Source organism: Oncorhynchus mykiss, chromosome 3, assembly GCF_013265735.2.
Source record: "Oncorhynchus mykiss isolate Arlee chromosome 3, USDA_OmykA_1.1, whole genome shotgun sequence".
NCBI lineage: Eukaryota > Metazoa > Chordata > Actinopteri > Salmoniformes > Salmonidae > Oncorhynchus > Oncorhynchus mykiss.
In genome coordinates, this window is record NC_048567.1 from 61,224,204 (window position 1) to 61,247,664 (window position 23,461).

The 23,461-nt window shown below is 43.0% G+C and overlaps 1 protein-coding gene across 2 annotated transcripts in view; it reads right to left on the reverse strand.

The window, feature by feature from the left end:
- Window positions 1-23,461, reverse strand: part of LOC110520314 (pre-mRNA-splicing factor CWC22 homolog) — a 51,736-nt gene that overhangs the window by 21,301 nt on the left and 6,974 nt on the right. For both annotated transcript variants that reach the window (XM_021597545.2, XM_036974821.1), the window contains 11 exons: window positions 20,590-20,849; window positions 19,560-19,615; window positions 19,306-19,392; window positions 18,789-19,031; window positions 15,825-15,953; window positions 15,482-15,650; window positions 15,111-15,300; window positions 14,617-14,823; window positions 7,374-7,436; window positions 6,950-7,057; window positions 6,040-6,124 (listed from right to left, as the gene is read on the reverse strand). In XM_021597545.2, coding sequence (XP_021453220.2) covers window positions 6,040-6,124; window positions 6,950-7,057; window positions 7,374-7,436; window positions 14,617-14,823; window positions 15,111-15,300; window positions 15,482-15,650; window positions 15,825-15,953; window positions 18,789-19,031; window positions 19,306-19,392; window positions 19,560-19,615; window positions 20,590-20,849 — 1,597 coding nt within the window. The remainder of the gene's footprint in view (window positions 1-6,039; window positions 6,125-6,949; window positions 7,058-7,373; window positions 7,437-14,616; window positions 14,824-15,110; window positions 15,301-15,481; window positions 15,651-15,824; window positions 15,954-18,788; window positions 19,032-19,305; window positions 19,393-19,559; window positions 19,616-20,589; window positions 20,850-23,461) is intronic.

The following is a 23,461-nucleotide window of genomic DNA, read 5'->3' on the forward strand; positions in this document are numbered from 1 at the left end:
ACTGCTGAGCCAACGTGTCGATCCACGTGTTCCAAAACCACACAACACTCTAGAAAGCTGTCCTGACCATTTCATTTACCACGACTAGACAGGAGAATTCTGATGGGACGGTGTTAAAACACAGAGGTTGGATAATCCCAGTGACGGTTACAGAGCCTTCTTCAATACATGTGACATGTCATACATGTTATTATATCACATTCATAAAGGACAATTTGTATAATCTCATTTTGAAAGAGACACTGATCTGCGTGGAACTCCACAGGTTATGCATCAAACCGGCTATATTCATGCATCCGTAGAGGTAAACAGTAGAGAGCAAGGCCTCATCGAATTTCCTATGTAATCACATATCAGGGTTCCTAAAGTTCAGTCCTGTCTCCGTGTTGATGCTACTGCCTTTCTACCAGCTAGAACAGAAACCCTTCTCACACTACAGAGCCAAACCCAGATAGGCCAAGTGGAGTTGAACTGGGCCAATGTGAGCCAAAAATAGCTACGCCAGCCCAGTTCGATTCAGGTCGGCACAATGTGAAAAGGCTAAGAGAGAACAAGGACCACAGCACTACCTCTTTCAGATTGAGTACAGTGTGGCTATTTATCACACGGAGACAGACAAGCCGGCCGGTCAACGGAAACTGATTTGAGTATATCACAGAAATTATGGAAGAATTATTGAAAATGTGACAAACTAGGCTATGACAAACTACTTACCTTTACTGGAAGGCCACAAATATGCCAAATGTCTATGTCCCCATGCTTATAAAAAGGTGCATTGCAGTATGCAAACACATGTAATACAAATATGTGGGAGGCCTACACTGCACATACAAATACTCAGCCTGTCTATTAGTGGCCTGAAGACGTTTAATTCAGAAACAAGGTAAAATAGACTGCAAACACGTATAACCTCTTATCTGAAAGGGCTTAAGAGAAGAGGAGCTTTCAGCATCATCAACATATGACTGGTCACTGACTGGCCCTGAGTTAGTATGTCTGAGACAGTTGATGGCTATGCACTCTGCTCTTCCAAACATTGCGGTGTGTCTGATAGTAAGTGGATTGCTCTGCAGTGTGTCATCCTTCCACCTGCAACATCTTGAGAGCAAGTCTGCTCGGTTCTCTCCTTCCTACACCCTACATCAGCTGGAAAAAGACCAGCTCAGATTTAGAGAAGCAGAAACTAAGAAAAATAACCAACAATGGTTGCCATTCTCTTGGACCTCTATGGCCAGGTTTTACTCATTAGGCAGAAAAATGGAAGAAACTGTGATTGGACTACCTGGACAAATGTATTGTTATAGTGTGCTTTAAGAGAGAAAACTTCCCAAAAAGATGAAACTAGAGCATGGTGCGTTCTGATCTTAGACTTCAGCACGGCTGCTGCGTATGACTGAATAGCCTACTTCATCACTTGCTGCAGCAGTCTCCCTAACAGCAATGTTTTAGCTAGTCACTAAAACATGGTTTAAAACACCCCCGTCTCTCTGGACAATGACAAGTCTGTTCCTCTTCAAATCTACCCCAACATCCCTTAACACAATGCTATTAAATTCTGCTCTGCAGAAGTCTGTGCCATTGAGAACTTAACCCTATAAAACATTTTATGCCAATTAATTATGAATGCGTGCAAAACAAAAAATTATCTTTCAATTAAGAGAAAAACAACATTCAGCAAATACAGCTTTAAATACACTGCATTCGAGACTTGTCTATCTGCTGTGGACATGCAGTGATTTTCAGCCATCTAGGTTTGTCCCAGAGGAAAAGTCTACTGCCCCATTTCTCCTGAAAACATCCCTGGATCTGGACCCTTTCCCATTCTGTTCTGTGGTTTGGCAGATCTAGTTTACTTTTCTTAACAGAAAAACCACATTCAGGCAGCACGGACACACAAAGAATAAGATGGATTTCAATAAGGGTGATTGAGTCATATCAGTGAATCATTGCAAAAATTATAGCTAACTAGCAGATGCACTCTGCATTCACCCTATAAAACCTGTGAAAGAGTGAAAATCTGCATTTATCAAAATTAAAATGCATCAAAATGTTTTTTTGGGCCAAAGCAGGCAGTAAGTTATGTGCAGAATCATTTGTATGGGGTATGCAATGTAAGTAGTGTAAAAACGGCAAGTCAGTCAAGCTAGCAGAATGATGCTGAAATTTGGAGCGAGAGGCAAATTGAGGGTTCATTTGAATTCCAAAATGTGATCATTTCACCACTTCACCTGACTTGGGAGGGCTCAGTGACCGCTGGAAAACATGACAGCACGTCTAATCCTTTTAACACACACACACGAGACTGAGGTTATAGGAAACACACCATGCTAACCAGATCCTGATAACGGATAAGAAACAGAGGATTGGCTGCAGTAAGCGGGCTGCACAATTCATTTAATTTTAATAGAAATTGCGACGTTGACATGTGCAATATGCAAATCGCAATGTCTTTGACGTCTCTATCCAGTCACCCTCGCTTTCATGCAGCTGCTTGCTTCCGACACAAACCAAGTCCCGCCCCTTGTCACTCAAGCAGGCACAGCTGGCTGTTAGATTCGCTCACTCAGCTTGAGTCGGCATGCTTGTTTGCTTCTTCGTGTCAATCCACATGTTTCCTGTATTCGACTATTTGTTTTTGTATCTTTATCTCTGCAAACAGCTAGTTGGTTAAAGCTCCATACCACGTGAATCCCCAAAAACGTGTTAGTTTATGTTCATTTCTCTAATACAGGCTGCTGCCAGTGACTGAGGCCGCATGTTGTTTGTGCAACGACATGTTCTGAGTCAGAGAAGAACATGTGAAGCGTATTTTAAAATCTTGTCTGAATATAACATCTATTCAAAATGTATTTTGGGTCTCCTGGGAAACACTGATCAGCACTTTGAATTCTACCCTGTCACAACTCCTTCTATAAGGTATTTTTATTCGTTGTCATGCCGAACACCAGCCATATACATTTAAATAGCCTACTCATTCTATTTCTATGATTCCAATGGTTCAAATCACACACACACAAACTGCCTTCAATAAGTATTCAAACTCCTCAGTTTATTCCACATTTTGTGTTACAGCCTGAATTCAATCTGTTTTTTTCTCTAATCCATCTACACACAATACCCCATAATGACAAATTAAAAATATGATTTTAGAATTACCAAATATATTGAAAATGAAATACAGAAATCTAATTCACAAGTATTCACACCCGAGTCAATACTATGTAGAAGCACCATTGGCGACGACTACAGCTTTGGTTTCCACCCTGTGACAATTTCTACTATTTGGTATTTTTTATTCGTTGTCATGCCAAACACCAGTCATAACTTTTTTGAGTCATCTTGGGTAAGTCTGCATCAGCTTTGCACATCTGGATTTAGGGATTATCTCCCATTCTTGCAGATTTTCTCAAGCTCTGTTAAGTAAAATGGGGAGCTGCAGTGACCTGCGATCTTCAAGTCATTCCACAGATTTTCAATGGGATTCAAGTCTGGGCTTTAGCTGGGCCACTCAAGTACTTTCACATTCTTGTTCTGAAGCCATTACAGCTTTGCTTCGGCTGTATGCATTGTCCTGTTGGAACGTAAACCTTCGCCCCAGTCTAAGGTCGTTTGCTGACACCACCATGAAGCTGACACCACCATGCTTCATGGTAGGGATGGTGTTAGACGGGTGATGAGGTGTCCCTAGTTTTTTCCAGACATAATGCTTAGCATTCAGGCCAGAGTTAAATTTTTGTCTCATTAGACCACAGAATATTTTGTCTTACACTATCAGGTGTCTTTTTGCAAACTCCAGGCGTGCTGTCATGTGCCTTTTCTCAGGAGTGATTGGTCACCTCCCTGACCAAGGGCCTTCTTGCCCGATTCCCCAGTTTGTTAGGTCTAGGCTGGGAAAATCCATACATCTTCTATTTCCCAACTTTTAACACTCAAGAATGTTGTATACCCTTCCCCCGATATTTAGTACCAGTCAAAAGTTTGGACACCTACTCATTCAGGGGTTTCTTTATTTGTTACTATTTTCTACATTGTAGAATAATGAAGACATCAAAACTATGAAAAAAACATATGGAATCATGTAGTAACCAAAAAAAGTGTTAAACAAATCAAAATATATTTTAAATTTGAGATTCTTCAATGTAGCCACCCTTTGCCTTGATGACAGCTTTGCACATTCCTGGCATTCTCAACCACCTTCACCTGGAATGCTTCTCCAACAGTCTTGAAGGAGTTCCCACATAGGCTGAGCTGGCTGCTTTTCCTTCATTCTGCGGTCCAACTCATCCCAAACCATCTCAACTGGGTTGAGGTCAGGTGATTGTGGAGGCCAGGTCATCTGACGCAGCACTTCAACACTCCTTGGTCAAATAGCCCTTACACAGCCTGGAGATGTGTTGGGTCATTGTCTTGCTGAAAAACAAATGATAGTGGGACTAAGCCAGATGGGATGGCGTGTCGCTACAGAATGCTGTGGTAGCCACGCTGGTTCAGTGTGCCTTAAATTCTAAAATAAATCACTGACAGTGTCACCAGCAAACTACCCCCCACACCTCCTCTATGCATCACTGTAGGAATCACACATGCGGAGATCATTCTTTCACCTACTCAGCGTCTCACGAAGACATGGCGGTTGGAACCAAAAATCACAAATTTGGATCATACCAGTTTAATGTCTATTGCTCGTGTTTCTTGGCCCAAGCAAGTCTTCTTATTGATGTCCTTTAGTAGTGGTTTCTTTGCAGCAATTTGACCATGAAGGCCTGATTCACGCAGTCTCCTCTGAACAGTTGATGTTGAGATGTGTCTGTTACTTGAAACTGAAGCATTTATTTGGGCTGCAATTTCTGAGAATGGTAATTAATGAACTTATCCTCTGCAGCAGAGAACTCTGGGTCTTCCGTTCCTGTGGCGGTCCTCACGAGAGCCTGTTTCATCATAGCGCTTGATGTTTTTGCGACTGCACTTGAAGAAACTTTCAAAGTTCTTGAAATGTTCCAGATTGACTGACCTTCATGTCTTAAAGTAATGATGGACTGTCCTTTCTCTTTGCTTATTTGAGTGGTTCTTGCCATAATATGTATTTGGTCTTTGACCAAATAGGGCTATCTTCTGTATACCACCCCCTACCTTGTCACAACACAAGTGATTGGCTCAAACACATTAAAGAAATTAATTCCACAAATGAACTTTTAACAAGGCATACCTGTTAATTGAAATGCATTCCAGGGGACTACCTCATGATGCTGGTTGAGAGAGTGCAAAGCTGTCGTCAAGGCAAAGGGTGGCTACTTTGAAGAATCTAAAATGTATTTTCATTTGTTTAACACTTTTTTGGTTACTACATGATTCCCTGTGTTATTTCATAGTTTTGATGTCTTCATTATTATTCTACAACTTAGAAAACAGTCAAAATAAAAAAAAAATGTGGAATGAGTAAGTGTCCAAACTTTTGACTGGTACTGTATGCCTCATCACAATTTTATCTCGGAGATCTACGGACAGTTCCTTGGACTTCATGGTATAGTTTCTGCAATGACATGCACTGTCAGCTGCCGGACCTTATATGGACAGGTGTGTTGAATTGGCCACTGGTGGACTCCAAGTTCTAGTGACATCAAGGATGATCAAAACAAATTGGATGCACCTGCGCTCAACTTGGAGTGTCATAGAAAAGGGGTGTGAATACTTAAGTAAATTAGATATATCTATTTTCAGTAAATGTGCTAACATTTCTAACACTATGTGTTTTCAATTTGTAGAAAGGTGAGTCAATTCCATTTTGAATTCAGGCTGAAACAACAAAATGTGGAATAAGTCAAGGGGTATGAATACTTTAAGGCATATATGCCATTTAGAATATGCTTTTATTCAAAGTGACTTACAGTCATGCGTTCATACATATTTTCTGTATGAGCTGTCCCGGGGATCAAAGTGTTTTGATCTAAATTGCAATAAAAATGTATAAATCGCGGTAAACAAATAGATTTTTGGCACATATCGTGCAGCCCTAACACACAGACGCACAGCCCAACTACCCACCTTGACTGGATGGCGAGATAGATGGTACGGCGAAATGCGACTAGGTTGACTTCCGTCTGGTCAAAGATGGTGACTTTCTCTGCTTCTATAAAAGTAAAACAGTACATAGTTATAAGGATGAAGGAGGGTTGTATTAATTGTTACACTGTCAGGTGTTGTCATGCTATCGGTCTCCACACAGAAGTCAATCTGTTTGTCGCCAAGCATGGCGTTGCCAATGCCAAAGTCGTGTGTTTGATTCCCGCAAGATACTAAAAATGAATGCACTTACTGAAGTCGCTGTGGATAAAAGTGGCCAAGTGGCATGTATTATAATAATAAAACTGGGGTCATTCAAGTTCATACACAGTTTAATGAATAGAGTGCCGAAGTGTTCTGACAGACCATCTAGGAGAGAGCAGTCAATGAAACGTAAAAGCAGTGACCGATCTCTTGCTTGCCATGGGATAGCATGGAGACACTGAGAAATGACCATGTGCATCCCTAAATGGCACCCAATTCCCTATATAAGGGACTACTTTTGACCAAAACCCATTATAGTGCATTATATAGGGAATAGGGTGCCATTTGGGATGCACACAGAGAATCAGAGGTCTCCTTCCTACCTAATGGTCTTGGTATGCAGTGCATTTCCTTTGCAGTACTGAGCCACTGGGGATGATGAGATTTCTGGGGCAGATTACCTCTGGGACCATCAAGGACAGCCAAGGCCACCACTATAACCACCACTGTCCCCAAGTTACCGCAGTACAGAACACGTCACTGAACTGAGCACTGTTAACATAACAGTATCCTTCCTCTTGTCACATGTTTAGAGTTTTGAACCATACTCTTTGTAATTGTTGAATGTCAGTGTCCTTCTGTGTTAATCTTTGTGATTTTTCAAATCAATAAGATGTTGTATGCATACCATCTCCACCCTCTTCCCCCTCCTTTTCTCCATCATTATCATCATCTTCATCATCATCACTTCCATTGGCATCCTCTCCAGAGTCGCTGCTGCCCTCATCCAGGATCTCTGTGGAGAAAAGAGATGGTCATATGACATATTCTACACTAAAACACATTACTTTCTCCAACATTTGTATTTATTTAACTAGGTATGTCATGGAGGACACCATCTTTTACAATAACTATCTGAAATTATGGCAGAGTATGGTGGAATTCAGTTGATCATACAGACTTTATACACTGTAGTAGCTGCAACATTAGCTAGGTAGCTGCCAGACAACAATAACCTATTACACATTAAACCATATTCAGTTCAAAGTCAAATGTTTTGCTTTGTCTTAAGGCAATAATTGGCATTGTGATCCATCCATCTAGCAACTCACCCTTTTTAATTGCTTTGTACTTCTCCTCGTTCTCCAAGAAGTCTGTATCCATCTTAAAGACATCTGCAAGATACAGAACATTATTGTTTTTAATAGCAACCATTCGTTTGCAATTACTACATTCCAGAGCAATTAAAATCACTGCAAATGAGCCACAATCAGAAGTAATTACCCATAAAACACACTCATTGTGTATTAGGATGCATTTCATATCAGGGCTTAAAGTGATAATGGCTTTCTTCCCTTCTCTTGCACCCTGAAGGAACGCTTGTATAGATTTTCCAATTAGGACAAGTGTGTATGTGCTGAAGCTACAGAAAATATGTTCATCATCTGTTGAATTGAACAAACATAAATAAATAGAAGCAGAATCTTAATGTCAGTCTGAAAATATAACCCTCTTTTACGAGAGAGCGAGGGAGTGAGATAGAGGGCAGAGGCGAACACTGTGATTTCTCTCCTCTCAGAGAACATCATTCCACACTGGGACATCTAGAGAGAGACTGATAGAGGAAACCCCCAGCTATACCAGTATAATTAGCTCAGAATCCTTAGGGGCCTAAAGGACAGCAGGTGAATTGACTGAATAATGGGACGGGGTATTCTCTCCCCTGGCAATGAACATGCTGAAAACTAAGCCATCACAGATATGGCTCAATCGTATTTTCTTAAAAACATGTTCTCACCTTGTCTCCTCCCCTTCATTTACACAGATTCAAATAGTCTTGATCGTTGAAAACCACACGGTGGAAGCTAACCATTGGCTGGCTTTCACTGTCAGTTATTTCAGAACAGCGCAATTAAGTAGGGTGAGGATAGGACTGTTGTGGTGACCATATTAGTGCCACACTGGCAGTCACGAGTCAGTCAAATTCCACATCAAATTTTATTGGTCACATACACATGGTTAGCAGATGTTAATGCGAGTGTAGCGAAATGCTTGTGCTTCTAGTTCCGACCGTGCAGGAATATCTAACAAGTAATCTCACAATTTCACAACAACTACCTTATACACACAAGTGTAAAGGAATGAATAAGAATATGTACATATAAATATATGGATGAGCGATGGCCGAACGGCATAGGCAATATGCAGTAGAGGGTATAGAGTACAGTATATACACATATGAGATGAGTAATGTAGGGTATGTAAACATTATATAAAGTGGCATTGTTTAAAGTGACATTTATTACATCCAATTTGCCAACATACTGATTTGAGTCAGTATGTTGGCATCAGCCACTCAATGTTAGTGATGGCTGTAGTGATGCTGTTTAACAGTCCGATGGCCTTGAGATAGAAGCTGTTTTTCAGTCTCTCGGTCCCAGATTTGATGCACCTGTACTGACCTCGCCTTCTGGGTGATAGCGGGGCGAACAGGCAGTGGCTCGGATGGTTGTTCTTGATGATCTTTTTGGCCTTACTGTGATATCGGGTGATGTAAGTGTCCTGGAGAGCAGGTAGTTTGCGCGCAGTGATGCGTTGTGGAGACCTCACTACCCTCTTGAGAACCTTACGGTTGTGTCTGGAGCAGCTGCCATACCAGGCGGTGATACAGCCCGACAGGATGCTCTCGATTGTGCATCTGTAAAAGTTGGTGAGTGTTTTTGGTGACAAGCCAAATTTCTTCAGCCTCCTGAGGTTGAAGAGGCGCTGCTGCGCCTTCACCACGCTGTCTGTGTGGGTGGACCATTTCAGTTTGTCCGTGATGTGTACGCCGAGGAACTTAAAAAATGTCCACCTTCTCGTTGATGTGGATAGGGGGGTGCTCCCTCTGCTGTTTCCTGAAGTCCACGATCATCTCCTTTGTTTTGTTGACATTGAGTGTGAGGTTATTTTCCTGACAACACACTCCGAGGGCCCTCACCTCCTCGTCGTTGTTGGTAATCAAGCCTACCACTGTAGTGTCGTCTGAAAACTGGATGATTGAGTTGGCCACACATGAGTGAACAGGGAGTACAGGAGAGGGCTGAGAACGCACCCTTGTGGGGCCCCAGTGTTGAGGATCAGCGAGGTGGAGATGTTGTTTCCTACCCTCATCACCTGGGGGCGGCCCGTCAGAAAGTCCAGAACCCAGTTGCACAGGGCGGGGTCGAGTTGAGGGTACTATGATGTTAAATGCTGAGCTGTAATCGATGAACAACATTCTTACATAGGTATTCCTCTTGTCCAGATGGGTTAGGGCAGTGTGCAGTGTGAGTGCATCGTCTGTGGACCAATTGGGGCGGTAAGTGGGTCTAGGGTGTCAGGTAATGTATATGTGATATGATCCTTGACTAGTCTCTCAAAGCACTTCATGATGACGGAAGTGAGTGCTACAGGGCGGTAGTCGTTTAGCTCAGTTACCTTAGCTTTCTTAGAAACAGGAACAACGGTGGCCCTCTTGAAGCATGTGGGAACAGCAGACTGGGATAGGGATTATGTCCGTAAACACACCAGCCAGCTGGTCGGCGCATGCTCTGAGTACACGGCTAGGGAGCCTTGCGAGGGTTAACACTTTTAAATGTTTTACTCACGTTGGCTGGGGTGAAGGAGAGCCCACAGATTTTGATAGCGGGCCGCGAGCAAAGTTGTTTAGTTTGTCTGGGAGCAAGACGCCCGTGTCCACGACGGGGCTGGTTTTCTTTTTGTAGTCCGTGATTGACAGTAAACCCTGCCACATGCGTCTCGTGTCTGAGCCATTGAATTGTGACTCTACTTTGCCTCTATACTGACGCTTAGCTTGTTTGCTTGCGGAGGGAATAGCGACACGGTTTGTATTTGGTCATGTTTCCGGTCGCCTTGCCATGATTAAAAGCATTGGTTTGCGCTTTAAGTTTTGCGAGAATGCTGCCATCAATCCACGGTTTCTGGTTGGGGAAGATTTTAATAGTTACCGTGGGTACAACATCATCGATGCACTTGCTAATAAACTTGCTCACCGAATCAGCGTATACATCAATGTTGTTGTCTGAGACTATCCAGAACATATCCCAGTCCACGTGATTGAAGCAATCTTGAAGCGTGGAATCAGATTCGTCGGACCAGCGTTGAACAGACCTGAGCACGGGTGTTTCCCGTTTTAGTTTCTGTCTATAGGCTGGGAGCAACAAAATGGAGTCGAGGTCAGATTTGCTGAAAGGGCGAGGGAAGGCTTTGTATGCGTCGCGGAAGTTAGTAACAGCAATGATCCAGAGTTTTGCCAGCCCGGGTCATGCATTCGATATGCTGATAAGATTTAGGGAGCCTTGTTAAAAATACCCAGCTACAATAAATGCAGCCTCAGGATATGTGGTTTCCAGTTTACATAGAGTCCAATGAAGTTATTTCAGGGCCGTCGAGGTGTCTGCTTGGGGGGGAGGGGGGGGGGGGGGGGGGTATACACGGCTGTGATTATAATCGAAGATAATTCTCTTGGTAGAAAATGCGGTCTGCATTTGATTGTAAGAAATTCTAGGTCAGGTGAACTTGAGTTCTTGTATGTTGTTATGATCACACCACAACTCGTTAATCATACGGCATACACCCCCACCCTTCTTACCAGAGAGATGTTTGTTTCTGTCGGTCCCGATGCGTGAAGAAACCGGGTGGCTGTACCGACTGATAACGCATCCCGAGTGAGCCATGTTTCCGTGAAATAGAGAATGTTACAATCTCTGATGTCTCTCTGGAAGGCAATCCTTGCTCGAATTTAGTCTACCTTGTTGTCAAGAGACTGGACATTGGCGAGTAGTATACTCGGGAGCGGCGAGCCTGTCTACGGAGCCTGACCAGAAGACCGCTCCGTCTGCCCCTTCTGTGGCGCTGTTGTTTTGGGTCGCATACTGGGATCCGATCCATTGTCCTGGGTGGTGGTCCAAACAGAGGATCCGCTTTAGGGAAGTCGCATTCCTGGTCGTAATGTTGGTAAGTTGATGTTGCTCTTATATCCAATAGTTCTTTCCGGCTATTTGTCATAAGACTTAAGATTTCCTGTGGTAACAGTGTATGAAATAATACCCCAAAAAACAAAATACTGCATAGTTTCCTAAGAAAGCAAAGCGAACATCTCTGGCGGAACCATATCACACACGTTTAGTCACAATAATTTGGATTCTCCAAGCTCTGATGCTGCTGCTGGTCATTAGTAGCCTTCCAAACTTGCTAACTGCCTGGTACTCAGCACTCTATTGTTCCTTTAAATCACTATGACATAAATGCAAATTTATTAGAAAATCTAATCAAACACTTCATGAGAGCCCATGAGCTCATGTTGCACAACATTTCTATAGGCTATGCAACTGCGGGAGAAAACAGAGTGATGGAATCCTCTTTTTATTAGCGGCCATCAGCTTTCTATAGGCTAGGCCTACTATATTTATTTCTCAACTTTCCTAATATTAAGTACATTGCTTATATTTCCAACAGGAGTAAAGCCTACGTGAAAATAAACCATGGGGAAGTGTCCTCCATTCAGTATTTAAGTGCATAGATGACATGTATTTTTTCCCGTTGCTCCTGTTTCGAGACAGGTGTATGATAATGGTCCATTCTAAATTAAATGTCAGACATATGATTTGCTATATATAAAGACAAGATTAAATCAAGAACAGTCTGATGAGTGACAATATTAGCCTATCACTTCTGAATGATATATTATCACTTGTGAATGATGCCCAGCATCAAGGTCAGAAACTATGCCTTTTTTGGGCAACTTTTTTGAATAGCCTAGCCCATAAGCCTATATGTTTTAATAAGGTTTGTATCACAACTAAAGTAGACAAATAACTTCTTAAAATGAAGCACATTAATCCATTTTACAAGGGGTGTAGAGCCTAACTGGCAGCGCGTGAGTTTCAAGTTTGGGGAAGAGCTGACCAAACATTTGAAGATAAATATTCTGATCTGTTGAGTCAGCCTCATTGCTTTTAAAAAAATGTTTTGATGCTAATGGATGTATTAATTTGGTATCTATCGCATCCCACAACTATGTTTGATATGTGTTCCTCGCACAGAATAGGTAGACTTTCGTACTACGGGGAAGAAGACTGACATAGGATAGTCCTTTTGCTGTTCGTACGTCTACTCATCTTGTTGGCTGACGAAATGTAAATGTGGACAATTCTTCCAATATCTTCAATTTGCACCTCGGAATTGGAGGACGTGCGCAGTTGCATCCCAACGTGTATGTCTTCACTTGTAGCCTGTGAGAAAGACCAGATCACATGATGGCGAGCAACGTAAGTGAGAGACGCTTCGGATTGCACAGCACACTCAGGGAGAAGGGCACAATGCAGCACTCTGGGCCACAAAAGGCATGGATTTTTTGGGGGTGAATTACAGCCACAAAAGGGATGCCACTGTGAAATTCAAGACATTATCAAGTGCTTTCCAAATTGTGAATGAGAGACTACTGGAGTGTGCACAGCCTGTCCAAAAAACAAAGCAGAGCTCATGACTTTCAAGCAATGTTTTTCAAATCATCATTAGAGACGATGCAGCCTTACAACGTATTAAACATCTAAACATATAACATTGGTAGTAGAACTAAAGGTACATTAATAATTCAAAATTAAGCATATAGGAGTACCTATTTCTTTGTTAACCACTCAACACAGAAAAGCCACGTGTGCGCACTCCTTCAAATCATTGAGAAAATATTTATATTTTATTCAGCTTTGTTCAATTGTATTCTTCATACTATAAAATAATGCCACGGAATTCTAAGCAAATCTTGTCTGCTAAATTAACTAGTGTAGCCCCCAGCCATTTGGCATAGCCACATCAGGACAACTCATAGTATGCTATTCTGTTCTTCTGAAATAGCCTACACATTTTCCTCATATCATACTTCTTTAGACCTGTCTAAAATAAATAATGGATTTATTGTGAAGGTGACTTTTTGTCTTGTAGGCTGTGTGTGGAAGCCAGCAGATGCTAAATGTGTTTATGTAAATTAACTGTCAATTACCGTGAGGACAACAGTTATTTCCTTGACAATCGCCGGCAGACAAAATTGTGACCACCACAGCCCTAGGTGAGGACACTGTTTTTTTTAATAAAGTCTTGGCTGGTTAGGCCTACAGTATTTGAAAGCCTGGGCCTACCTTACTCAGGATATCTTCTTGGTTGTAGTGATCCTCTAGGGGCAGCATGGGTGTGAACTGACCCTTACTAGGGACTCGCTACTAGAGGTTCCAGAGTGGCGCAGCGGCCTAAGACAATGCATCTTGGTGCTAGAGGTGTCACTACAGAAACCCTGGTTCGAATCCAGGGTCTATCACAACCGGCCGTGATTGCAAGTCCCATATGGCACCCCACAATTGGCCCAGTGTTGTCCGGGTTTGGCCTGTATAGGCCGTCATTCTTAACTGACTTGCCTAGTTAAATGAAAGTTAAATAAATATTCTATACACAGGGCCACTCAGTGGCCAGTTTATTTGGTACACCACCCCCCGTTCACAAAAATGGTTCTCTCCTACCGACAGTAAGTCACGTGGCCTACTATATAAAGCAGGCAGACAGACAAAGGCATTCAGTTACTGCTCGATTAAAAACAAGTGACCTAAGCGACATGGTATGATCGTCGGTGCCAGGCACACCGGTTCTAGTATCTCAGAAACATTCAGCCTCCTAGGCTTTTCACGCACGACAGTGTCTAGGGTTTACCGAGAATTGTGAGACAAACAAAAAAACATCCAGTCAGTGGCAGTGCTGTGGCCAAAAACAGCTTGCTGATGAGAGGTCAAAGGCGAATGGCAAGAATAATGCACGGTGGCGGGCCACAAACAGGCAAATAACGGCGCAGTACAACAATGTGTGCAGAATGGTATCTTGGAACACACAACTCCTCGGTCCTTGTCACAGATAGGCTATTGTATCAGACGACCACACCGGGTTCCAATCCTATCGGCTAAAAACAAGAAGAGGCTCCAGTGGGCACGCGATCACCAACACTGGATAATTGAGAAGTGGATAAACATTACCTAGTCAGACAAATCCCGGTTCCTGTTGCGTCATGCTGATGGCAGAGTAAGGATTTGGAGTAAGCAGCACGAGTCCATGGCCCCATCATGCCTGGTGTCAACGGTATAGGCTGGTGGTGATGGTGTGGGGAAGGTTTTACTGGCACACGATAGGTCCCTTGATAACAATTGAGCAACGTTTGAACGCCACACCTTGTAGAATCTATGCCCTGAAGAATTCAGGCTGTTCTGGTGGCAAAGGGGGTCCAACCCGGTACTAGATGGGTGTACCTAATAAACATAATCTGTAGCATCTTACTGAGTATATCTTCTTGGTTGTAGTCGTCCTCTAGGGGCAGCATGTGTGTGAACTGATCTTCTTCCTCCACCAGGTCCAGCCCCTCTGGGACGATAGGGTGGTCCTTAAACCCATCCTTCCTGATGGCAAACATCACTTCGATCATGTACTGCACCCGCTTGTCAATCTCTGACTCGTGAAGGATGTTGCGCAGCCGCTCGAAAATGGCTAAAAACAGAAGAGACAGTGTTTAAATTAGATAACAGGCGAAATGGGATGTAAGAACACCTGAGAAATAAAGAAATCCCTTGATTTCTCTGAATGAGCTGTGCTGGTGTGCTAAAAGGATTCTGTAGCTTTGATGGAACTAATGCTTCCTTCTCTCAAGCCTGTTCAAACTGTAAGAGCTGACGTGTTCTGTATAGCCATGGACCATTAATGCCCCTAGGAGACCTCAGGGTATAGCCATGGAACATTAATGCCCCTAGGGGAGACCTCAGTGTATAGCTATGTACCATTGATGCCCCTAGGGGAAACCTCCGTGAGTTTGAGGCCACACTCCTTGAGGAAGCTGATGGACACCTCCACGCTGTCGTCAGTAGGTCTCTCCAGGAGCAGAGTCAACATCTCCAGACACAAGACCTCATGGGCCACATTCTGATTGACGAGATGAGCAACAAACTTTGATGCCGTGAGACATTGTGCCTGAAAAACAAGAATACAAAATGTATTAGAAAGAGTTAAACAGCTGAACTCTGAACTTCTCCATAATATGTATCAACGTTATATGTATAAATGAGGCAGAGTGACTGAAGTAGCTGAAGCAGTCACCGTGTCTTCCCATCACATCGTTATGTCAAAACTAAACGAGGCGGCAGCTAGTCACCTTGTCGTTCCTCCGGTAGCCCTTGCGGAAGTTAAGGATGAGTCTCTTGAGGATGAGCTCTCCTATCTGAGGGAACTTGGAGTTGATGATGGCTACCACAGCAGCATAGACGTGGGTGAAGGTGGCCGAAGCACTCTGGGCTTGCAGGGTGGACCTGGCCAGGAGACCTCTGGAGAATGGACACGGACACACACAGGCGGCACAGACAGAGACAAGGACAGACAGACGGATGGACAGACAAACACACAGTGAGCTGTACTTAAAAATGACTTTACCCAAATAATCCTTGTCTCAAAGCTAAAGAGTAATACATTTGACTGATAAATCAAGCTGGAGCCATTACCTGCCCCTAACAATGTTCTCCTGCAGCAGCTCCTGAATGATCATGGCGATGTTGGACACATTCACCTTGTTGATCAGACCGTTGATGGACTTCTTCAGAGCCTCCCAGCTCATACGCTGGTACGCCAGACTGGAAACAGGAGAAAAATCATCCTTATCAATCAAATGTATTCATGAAGCCATTTATACATCAGCAGTCAAAAAGTGGTTATACAGTAACGCAGCCTCACATCCGCATGCTGAGTCGATTCAGCTCATTTCAGAATGGTGATTGCAGCAGGGATGTGTGCAACCAAGTAATTACAATACATGTTAACAGCGCATTTCTACAACACACTTTCCATGAAGCAGAACATATTTCAAATTCTTTTGCAAAACAATACATCCTAAAATGTCAGTACCTACACCAGACTACCGCATCTAATTTTAACAATTTCAGCCTGGTTAATAGACATATCTGCTTTTCCCACGATAAATAAATAAATATATACAATTGAGGTAGGAAGATTACATACACCTTATCCAAACACATTTAAACAGGTTTCACAATTACTGACATTTAAATCGTTTAAAAATTCCCCGTCTTAGGTCAGTTAGGATCACCACTTTATTTTAAGAATGTGAAATGTCAGAATAATATTAGAGAATGATTTATTTCAGCTTTAATTTCTTTCATCACATTACCAGTGGATCAGAAGTTTACATACACTCAATTAGTATTTGGTAGCATTGCATTTAAATTGGTTAACTTGGGTCAAATATTTCAGGTATCCTTCCACAAGCTTCCAACAATAAGTTGGGTGAATTTTGGCCCATTCCTCCTGACAGAGCTGGTGTAACAGAGTCAAGTTTGTAGGCCTCCTTGCTCGGACACACATTTTCAGTTCTGCCCACAAATGTTCTATTGGATTGAGGTCAAGGCTTTGTGATGGCCACTCAAATACCTTGACTTTGTAATCCTGAAGCCATTTTTGCCACAACTTTGGAAGTATGCTTGGGGTCATTGTCCATTTGGAAGACCAAGCTGCCAAGCTTTAAATTCCTGACTGATGTCTTGAGATGTTCCTTCAATATATTCACATAATTTTCTTCTCCATGATGCCATCTATTTTGTGACATGCACCAGTCCCTCCTGCAGCAAAGCACCCCCACAACATGATGCTGCCACCTCCATGCTTCACGTTTGGGATGGTGTTCTTCAGGCTAGCGAGCCCCCCCCTTTTACCTCCAAAAATAACGGTGGCCATTATGGCCAAACAGTTATATTTTTGTTTCATCAGACCAGAGGACATTTCTCCAGAAAGTACGATCTTTGTCCCCATGTGCAGTTGTAAACAGTAGTCTGGCTTTTTATGGCGGTTTTATAGCGGTGGCTTCTTCCTTGCTGAGCGGCCTTTCAGGTTATGTCGATATAAAACTTGTTTTACTGTGGATATAGATACTTTTGTACCCGTTTCCTCCAGCATCTTCACAAAGTCCTTTGCTGATGTTCTGGGATTGATTTTCACTTTTAGCACCTAAGTACGCTCATCTCTAGGAGACAGAACGCGTCACCTTCCTGAGTGGTATGACGGCTGCGTGGTCCCATGGTGTTTATACTTGCGTACTATTGTTTGTACAGATGAACGTGGTATCTTCATGCGTTTGGAAATTGCTCCCAGGATGAACCAGACTTGTGGTCTACAATTTTTCTTCTGAGATCTTGGCTGATTTCTTTTGATTTTTCCCATGATGTCAAGCAAAGAGGCACTGAGTTTTAAGGTAGGCCCTGAAATACATCCACAGGTACACCTTCAATTGACTCAGAAGCTTCTAAAGCCATGACAATTTTCTGAAATTTTTCAAGCCGTTTAAAGGCACAGTCAACTTAGTGTAAACTTCTGACCCACTGGAATTGTGATACAGTGAATTATAAGTGAAATAAACTGTAAACAATTGTTGGAAAAATTACTTGTCATGCACAAAGTAGATATCCTAAAAGACTTGCCAAAACCATAGTTTGTGGAGTGGTTGAAAAACGGGTTTTAAATGACTCCAACCTAAGTGTATGTAAACTTCTGACTTCAACTGTACGTGATGTATATATATTGATGGTGATGCTTTATTCAGGGACCCTAGAGTAGGCTCATAGTGTACCTGTGTGTATGTATGTGCATCTGTGGACGTGCTGTGTGTGTGTGTTAGTTTGTGCTTGAAGGCTCTGTGAGGAAAGAAGGATAGCAGGCCAGGCTAACTCCTTCATTGCCCTGTTCTGCTCCAGAAGATCTCATTGAACCAATCACTACTTCATTATCTTCGCCACCTTCTCTGCGTCCCAAATAGCACCCTATTCCCAATATTGTGCACTACTCCTGACCAGGGCCCAAGGCACTCTGATGAAAAGTAGTGCACTACATAGGGAGTTGGGTGCTATTTGGGACGCAGACCTCGTCTCAGGGTACTCGGACTTAAGGCGCCAAAATGCTATTCCAAGAAATGACAGGAAGGTGACTGAAAACACCTTGAGCTACAGATAGTCTGTCTGAAATAGCATCCTGGTCCATATATAGTACAATGCAGGGATTTGCTATATAGTACTACGTAGGGATTAGGGGGACATTTCGGACACAAACATAGATATTCAAGCCGCTCTCAAGAGAGTCAGCTGTTCATTTTAGCCTCTTGCTTCAACACCTTGCTCCCGCCAGACCAAAAATGATTATCTATTGTGTTGCCATCAACTTACTAGACAGTATCTTAGAAGAACTTCATTTATAGCATTCTTTTATATTAGAAATATGATAATGTTTTATTCTTTGATTGTAGTCTTGAGTTTGACTTCACCATCCATGAGTATTTGTTCTGTGATGACAGGCAGATATAGAATCCATAGAATGGACAAAGCCCCTCAGACCACAGCAATCTAAATGGGAATGTCCATTCTAATAATTTGATTTCTAAGTTTTCAGACAACAGCTTAACTCACCTGCTCTTGTCAGTGATCTGGGCCTGCATCATGCGCAGTTTGGCCGGGGGAATGTAAGCTCCACCAGTCCTGGTCAGGATAGGGTCCAGTTCCTCCTTCTTTTTCTTCACTGGTGGTTCCTCTGTAGCTGGGTTTTTCTTGGCTGGGGAGGGCGACCGGCCTCTCCTCCTGAACTCAGCCTCTCTGTCACGACTTGACTGGCGCTCGTAGTATCGGTCCCTGTTACGATCATCCTCCCTTGACCTGTGGTTGAGGCAAGGGCAGGTCAATATATCAATACTGTAGTGATCTTTTTAAGAATGGGGCTAGGGCTAGTCTAAATGTGGTCTACCCTAAATTAGCTGTAAACATGATACAAACAATTCAATCATATTTAGAAAGCCCTTTTCACATTCATCACAAAGTACTTTACAGTAACTTAGGCCCCAAAGAACAAGCAGAAGTGGCAAGGAAATACCTCCACAGAAGGAAACCTCAAGTGGAAGAGGGCAGACTGTGCCGTGTTCCGTTTTCATACCTGCCATAACCTCCTCCACCGTAGCGCCGGTCCCTCTCCTGACTTCGGGAACGGGACCTAGAGCAGGAACTGCGGCGATCACCATCCCTGGAACAATGAGAAACAGCTGTAGGGTTGCAAAATTATAGACTTTCCCAAACTTTCCCAGGTTCATAAATACCAGTTGAAGGATTCCTGGAATCAGGAGGAAAGCCCTGAAGAGTAAGGGATGACCTATAGCTCTTATCTGCAGGTTAACAGAGATAGTCACTCACCTGTCATCTGGGGTGGGGCTCCTGCCTCTGTTCGCACTCTGGTCATCTGGACCACGCTGGAACACAAAACGTCAAAATCCCCCATCCGGTCAGTGTTGACCAACATTACCACAGCGCAAACTTTTGTAACAGCATGTACGAATATCAGTTTGGAGCGTTTGTTTCCCGGACAGTCGGACACAGATGAAACATAGTCCTCAACTAAAAAGCATGGTCAATAAAGAATCTCCACTGGGCAGTATACTATATTTCACGATACACCGGTAGTGACGCAAGGACCGGTTTGGGTTTTTACTTAACCTTCTATAATGGTATTTGAATGTACTTGAATATCTGGTTTGTTAAATGTGATATGCCGACCCCATGTGTAACATCCATTTATAGTTTACTTTGCTACTTCAGTCATCTCTCTCGCTTTCAACAGACCTAGAACCCGCCCCGTCATTCAAGGAGCATATTTTAAACAGATCATACGGTCCCCTAGGACACACAACACTTTGATTCCTACCCTGTCACAATAACTCCTGCCTGGCATTTTCATGTCAAACACTGTATTCAAATTATAGAATTAGATGAATCATTATATTGCCATGATTCCAAAAGTTAACTTTAAGTGGTTGGTTCTAAATCCCAAGTCAAATCACAATTGCAACATTTGGCAAAAAATAAGGCATAGATTGGGCTGTACGATGTGGGTAAACAAAGTGACAAAGTGTGGAAATGATCTCAAATGAGCACAGGAAATGCAGAAATGTATTAAAATAATTTGGGGTTGAAAGCATAACACAATCAGAATAGAGAAAGAAACCACTTAGAATGTATGTGTTGCCACACCAGGGTAAGACACTACTCATAAAGCACATTTAGAACTTCTATTTTTCAAAAACATAAAATAGTTGTTTTTTTTATACAGTGATACAATATATTGGCCATAACGCCCAGCCCTAGCTGAAAGTATTTTTGGGGTGCAGGATTACTTTCCAAACTGTCTGGCAAACGGGCCACGAATGTGGCTGAGTCAGTCACTCACCATGATCTGTGCCACGCTGCTCTTCATCCTGCAGCCTACTGCCTCATCACTGCTCCCATCAGAGCCGCTGGACTCATCTTCCTCCTGGCTGACACTGGCACTGGATGGGGCCCTACTACCCCTGGTGGCTCTGGAGCTGGCTACTCCTGGACTGGCCACTCCAGGACTGCCTAGAACTATGGGGGCCTCTGAGCTGGCCGCTCTGGGACCTTTGTGTCCAGGACTGGCTGCAGGGCTATCTGCCCCCTCTGTAGCTTCCACTGCAGAAAAAACAAAGTTTGGTTAATAAGTGTCTTTTACCACGCAGTTCTACGTGATATTGTAGGACAAGGTGTCATGTTGTCCAAAATGACCGTTTTTTCTTGGAGACAAAGTTATACAGTGCATTCAGAAAGTACTCAGACACTTGAATTTTAACACATTTTATTACGTTACAGCCTTATTCTAAAATTGATTAAATAGTTTTTTTCCCCTTCATCAATCTACACACAATTCGCCCCTAATGACAAAGCAAAACCGGTTTAGAAATTGTTGCAAATTACAAATAAAAACCTGGAATATCACAAGTATTCAGACCCTTTACTCAGTACTTTGTTGAAGCAACTTTGGCAATGATAACAGGCTTGAGTCTTCTTGGGTATGACGCTACAAGCTTGGCACACCTGTATTTGGGGGGTTTCTCCCATTCTTCTCTGCAGAACCTCTCAAGCTCTGTCAGGTTGGATGGGGAGCCTTGCTGCACAGCTATTTTCAGGTCTCTCCAGAGATGTTCGATCGGGTTCAAGTCCGGGCTCTGGCTGGGCCACTCAAGGACATTCAGAGACTTGTCCTGAAGCCACTGCTGTGTTGTTCAGGATCATTGTCCTGTTGGAAGGTGAACTTTCACCCCAGCCTGGAGCAGGTTTTTAAATCAAGGATCTCTCTGTAATTTGCTCCGTTCATATTTCCCTCAATCCTGACTAGTCTCCCAGTCCCTGCCGCTGAAAATCATCCCGACAGCATAATGCTGCCACCACCATGCTTCACTGTAGGGATGGTGCCAGGTTTCCTCCAGAAGTGACGGTTGGCGTTCAGGCCAGAGTGTTAAATCTTGGTTTCATCAGCCCAGAGAATCTTGTTTATAATGTTCTGAGAGTCCTTTAGGTGCCTTTTGGTAAAGTCCAAGTGGGCTGTTATGTCCCTTTTACTGAGGAGTGGCTTCCGTCTGGCCACTACCATAAAGGCCTGATTGGTGGAGTGATCCAGAGATGGGGGAACCTTCCAGAAGGACAGCCATCTCCACAGAGGAACTCCGGAGCCCTGTCAGTGACCATTGGGTTCTTGGTCACCTCCCTGGGCCCTTCTCCCCTGATTGCTCAGTTTGTCCGGACGGCCAGCTTATGGCTGGAGTTTTTCTCTGACATACATGGTCAACTATGGAACCTTATATAGACAGGTGTGTGCCTTTCCAAATCATGTCCATTCAATTGAATTTACCATAGCTGGACTCCTATCAAGTTGTAGAAACATCTCAAGTATGATCAATGGAAACAGGATGCACTAGAGATACATTTTGAGTCTCATAGCAAAGGGTCTCCTGACCCCTCCTGTCTCAGCCTCCAGTATTTATGCTGCAGTAGTTTATGTGTCGGGGGGCTAGGGTCAGTTTGTTATATCTGGAGTACTTCTCCTGTCCTATTCGGTGTCCTGTGTGAATCTAAGTGTGCGTTCTCTAATTCTCTCCTTCTCTCTTTCTCTCTCTCGGAGGACCTGAGCCCTAGGACCATGCCCCAGGACTACCTGACATGATGACTCCTTGCTGTCCCCAGTCCACCTGGCTGTGCTGCTGCTCCAGTTTCAACTGTTCTGCCTTATTATTATTCGACCATGCTGATCATTTATGAACATTTTGAACATCTTGGCCATGTTCTGTTATAATCTCCACCCGGCACAGCCAGAAGAGGACTGGCCATCCCACATATGCTCTCTCTAATTCTCTCTTTCTTTCTCTCTCTCGGAGGACCTGAGCCCTAGGACCATGCCCCAGGAATACCTGACATGATGACTCCTTGCTGTCCCCAGTCCACCTGACTGTGCTGCTGCTCCAGTTTCAACTATTCTGCCTTATTATTATTCGACCATGCTGGTCATTTATGAACATTTGAACATCTTGACCATGTTTTGTTATAATCTCCACCCGGCACAGCCAGAAGAGGACTGGCCACCCCACATAGCCTGGTTCCTCTCTAGGTTTCTTCCTAGGTTTTGGCCTTTCTAGGGAGTTTTTCCTAGCCACCGTGCTTCTTCACCTGCATTGCTTGCTGTTTGGGGTTTTAGGCTGGGTTTCTGTACAGCACTTTGAGATATCAGCTGATGTACGAAGGGCTATATAAAATAAATTTGATTGATTGATTGATTGGGTCTGAATAGATCTGTAAATAAGGCATCTGTTTTTATTTTGTATACATTTGTAAACATTTCTGAAAAATAATTTTTGCTTTGTCATTATAGGGTAGTGTGTGTAGATTGTTGAGGATTTTAAAATAATTTTTGTAATTCATTTAAGAATAACTTACAAAATGTGAAAAAAGAGAAGGGGTCTGAATACTTTCCGAATGCATTGTATGTCTTAGATTCATTGCGCCTGCATATTTTTTTTCATTTAACGGGGTGGATCAGCTTTAACATTGCAAATACATTGTGGCTTCCCTCAATGTAATTGCCTGCATCATTTCCAATCAATTTTTTTCTTTATAAATATATTACTTTAAAACATATTTTAAATATATTTTCCATTATCTCCCCCCAACTAACCCTCCCCTAATGGATAACGACACTTAGACTTCTACTCACAGCTTATACATTTCATGGACATATAAATATATATTAGTTA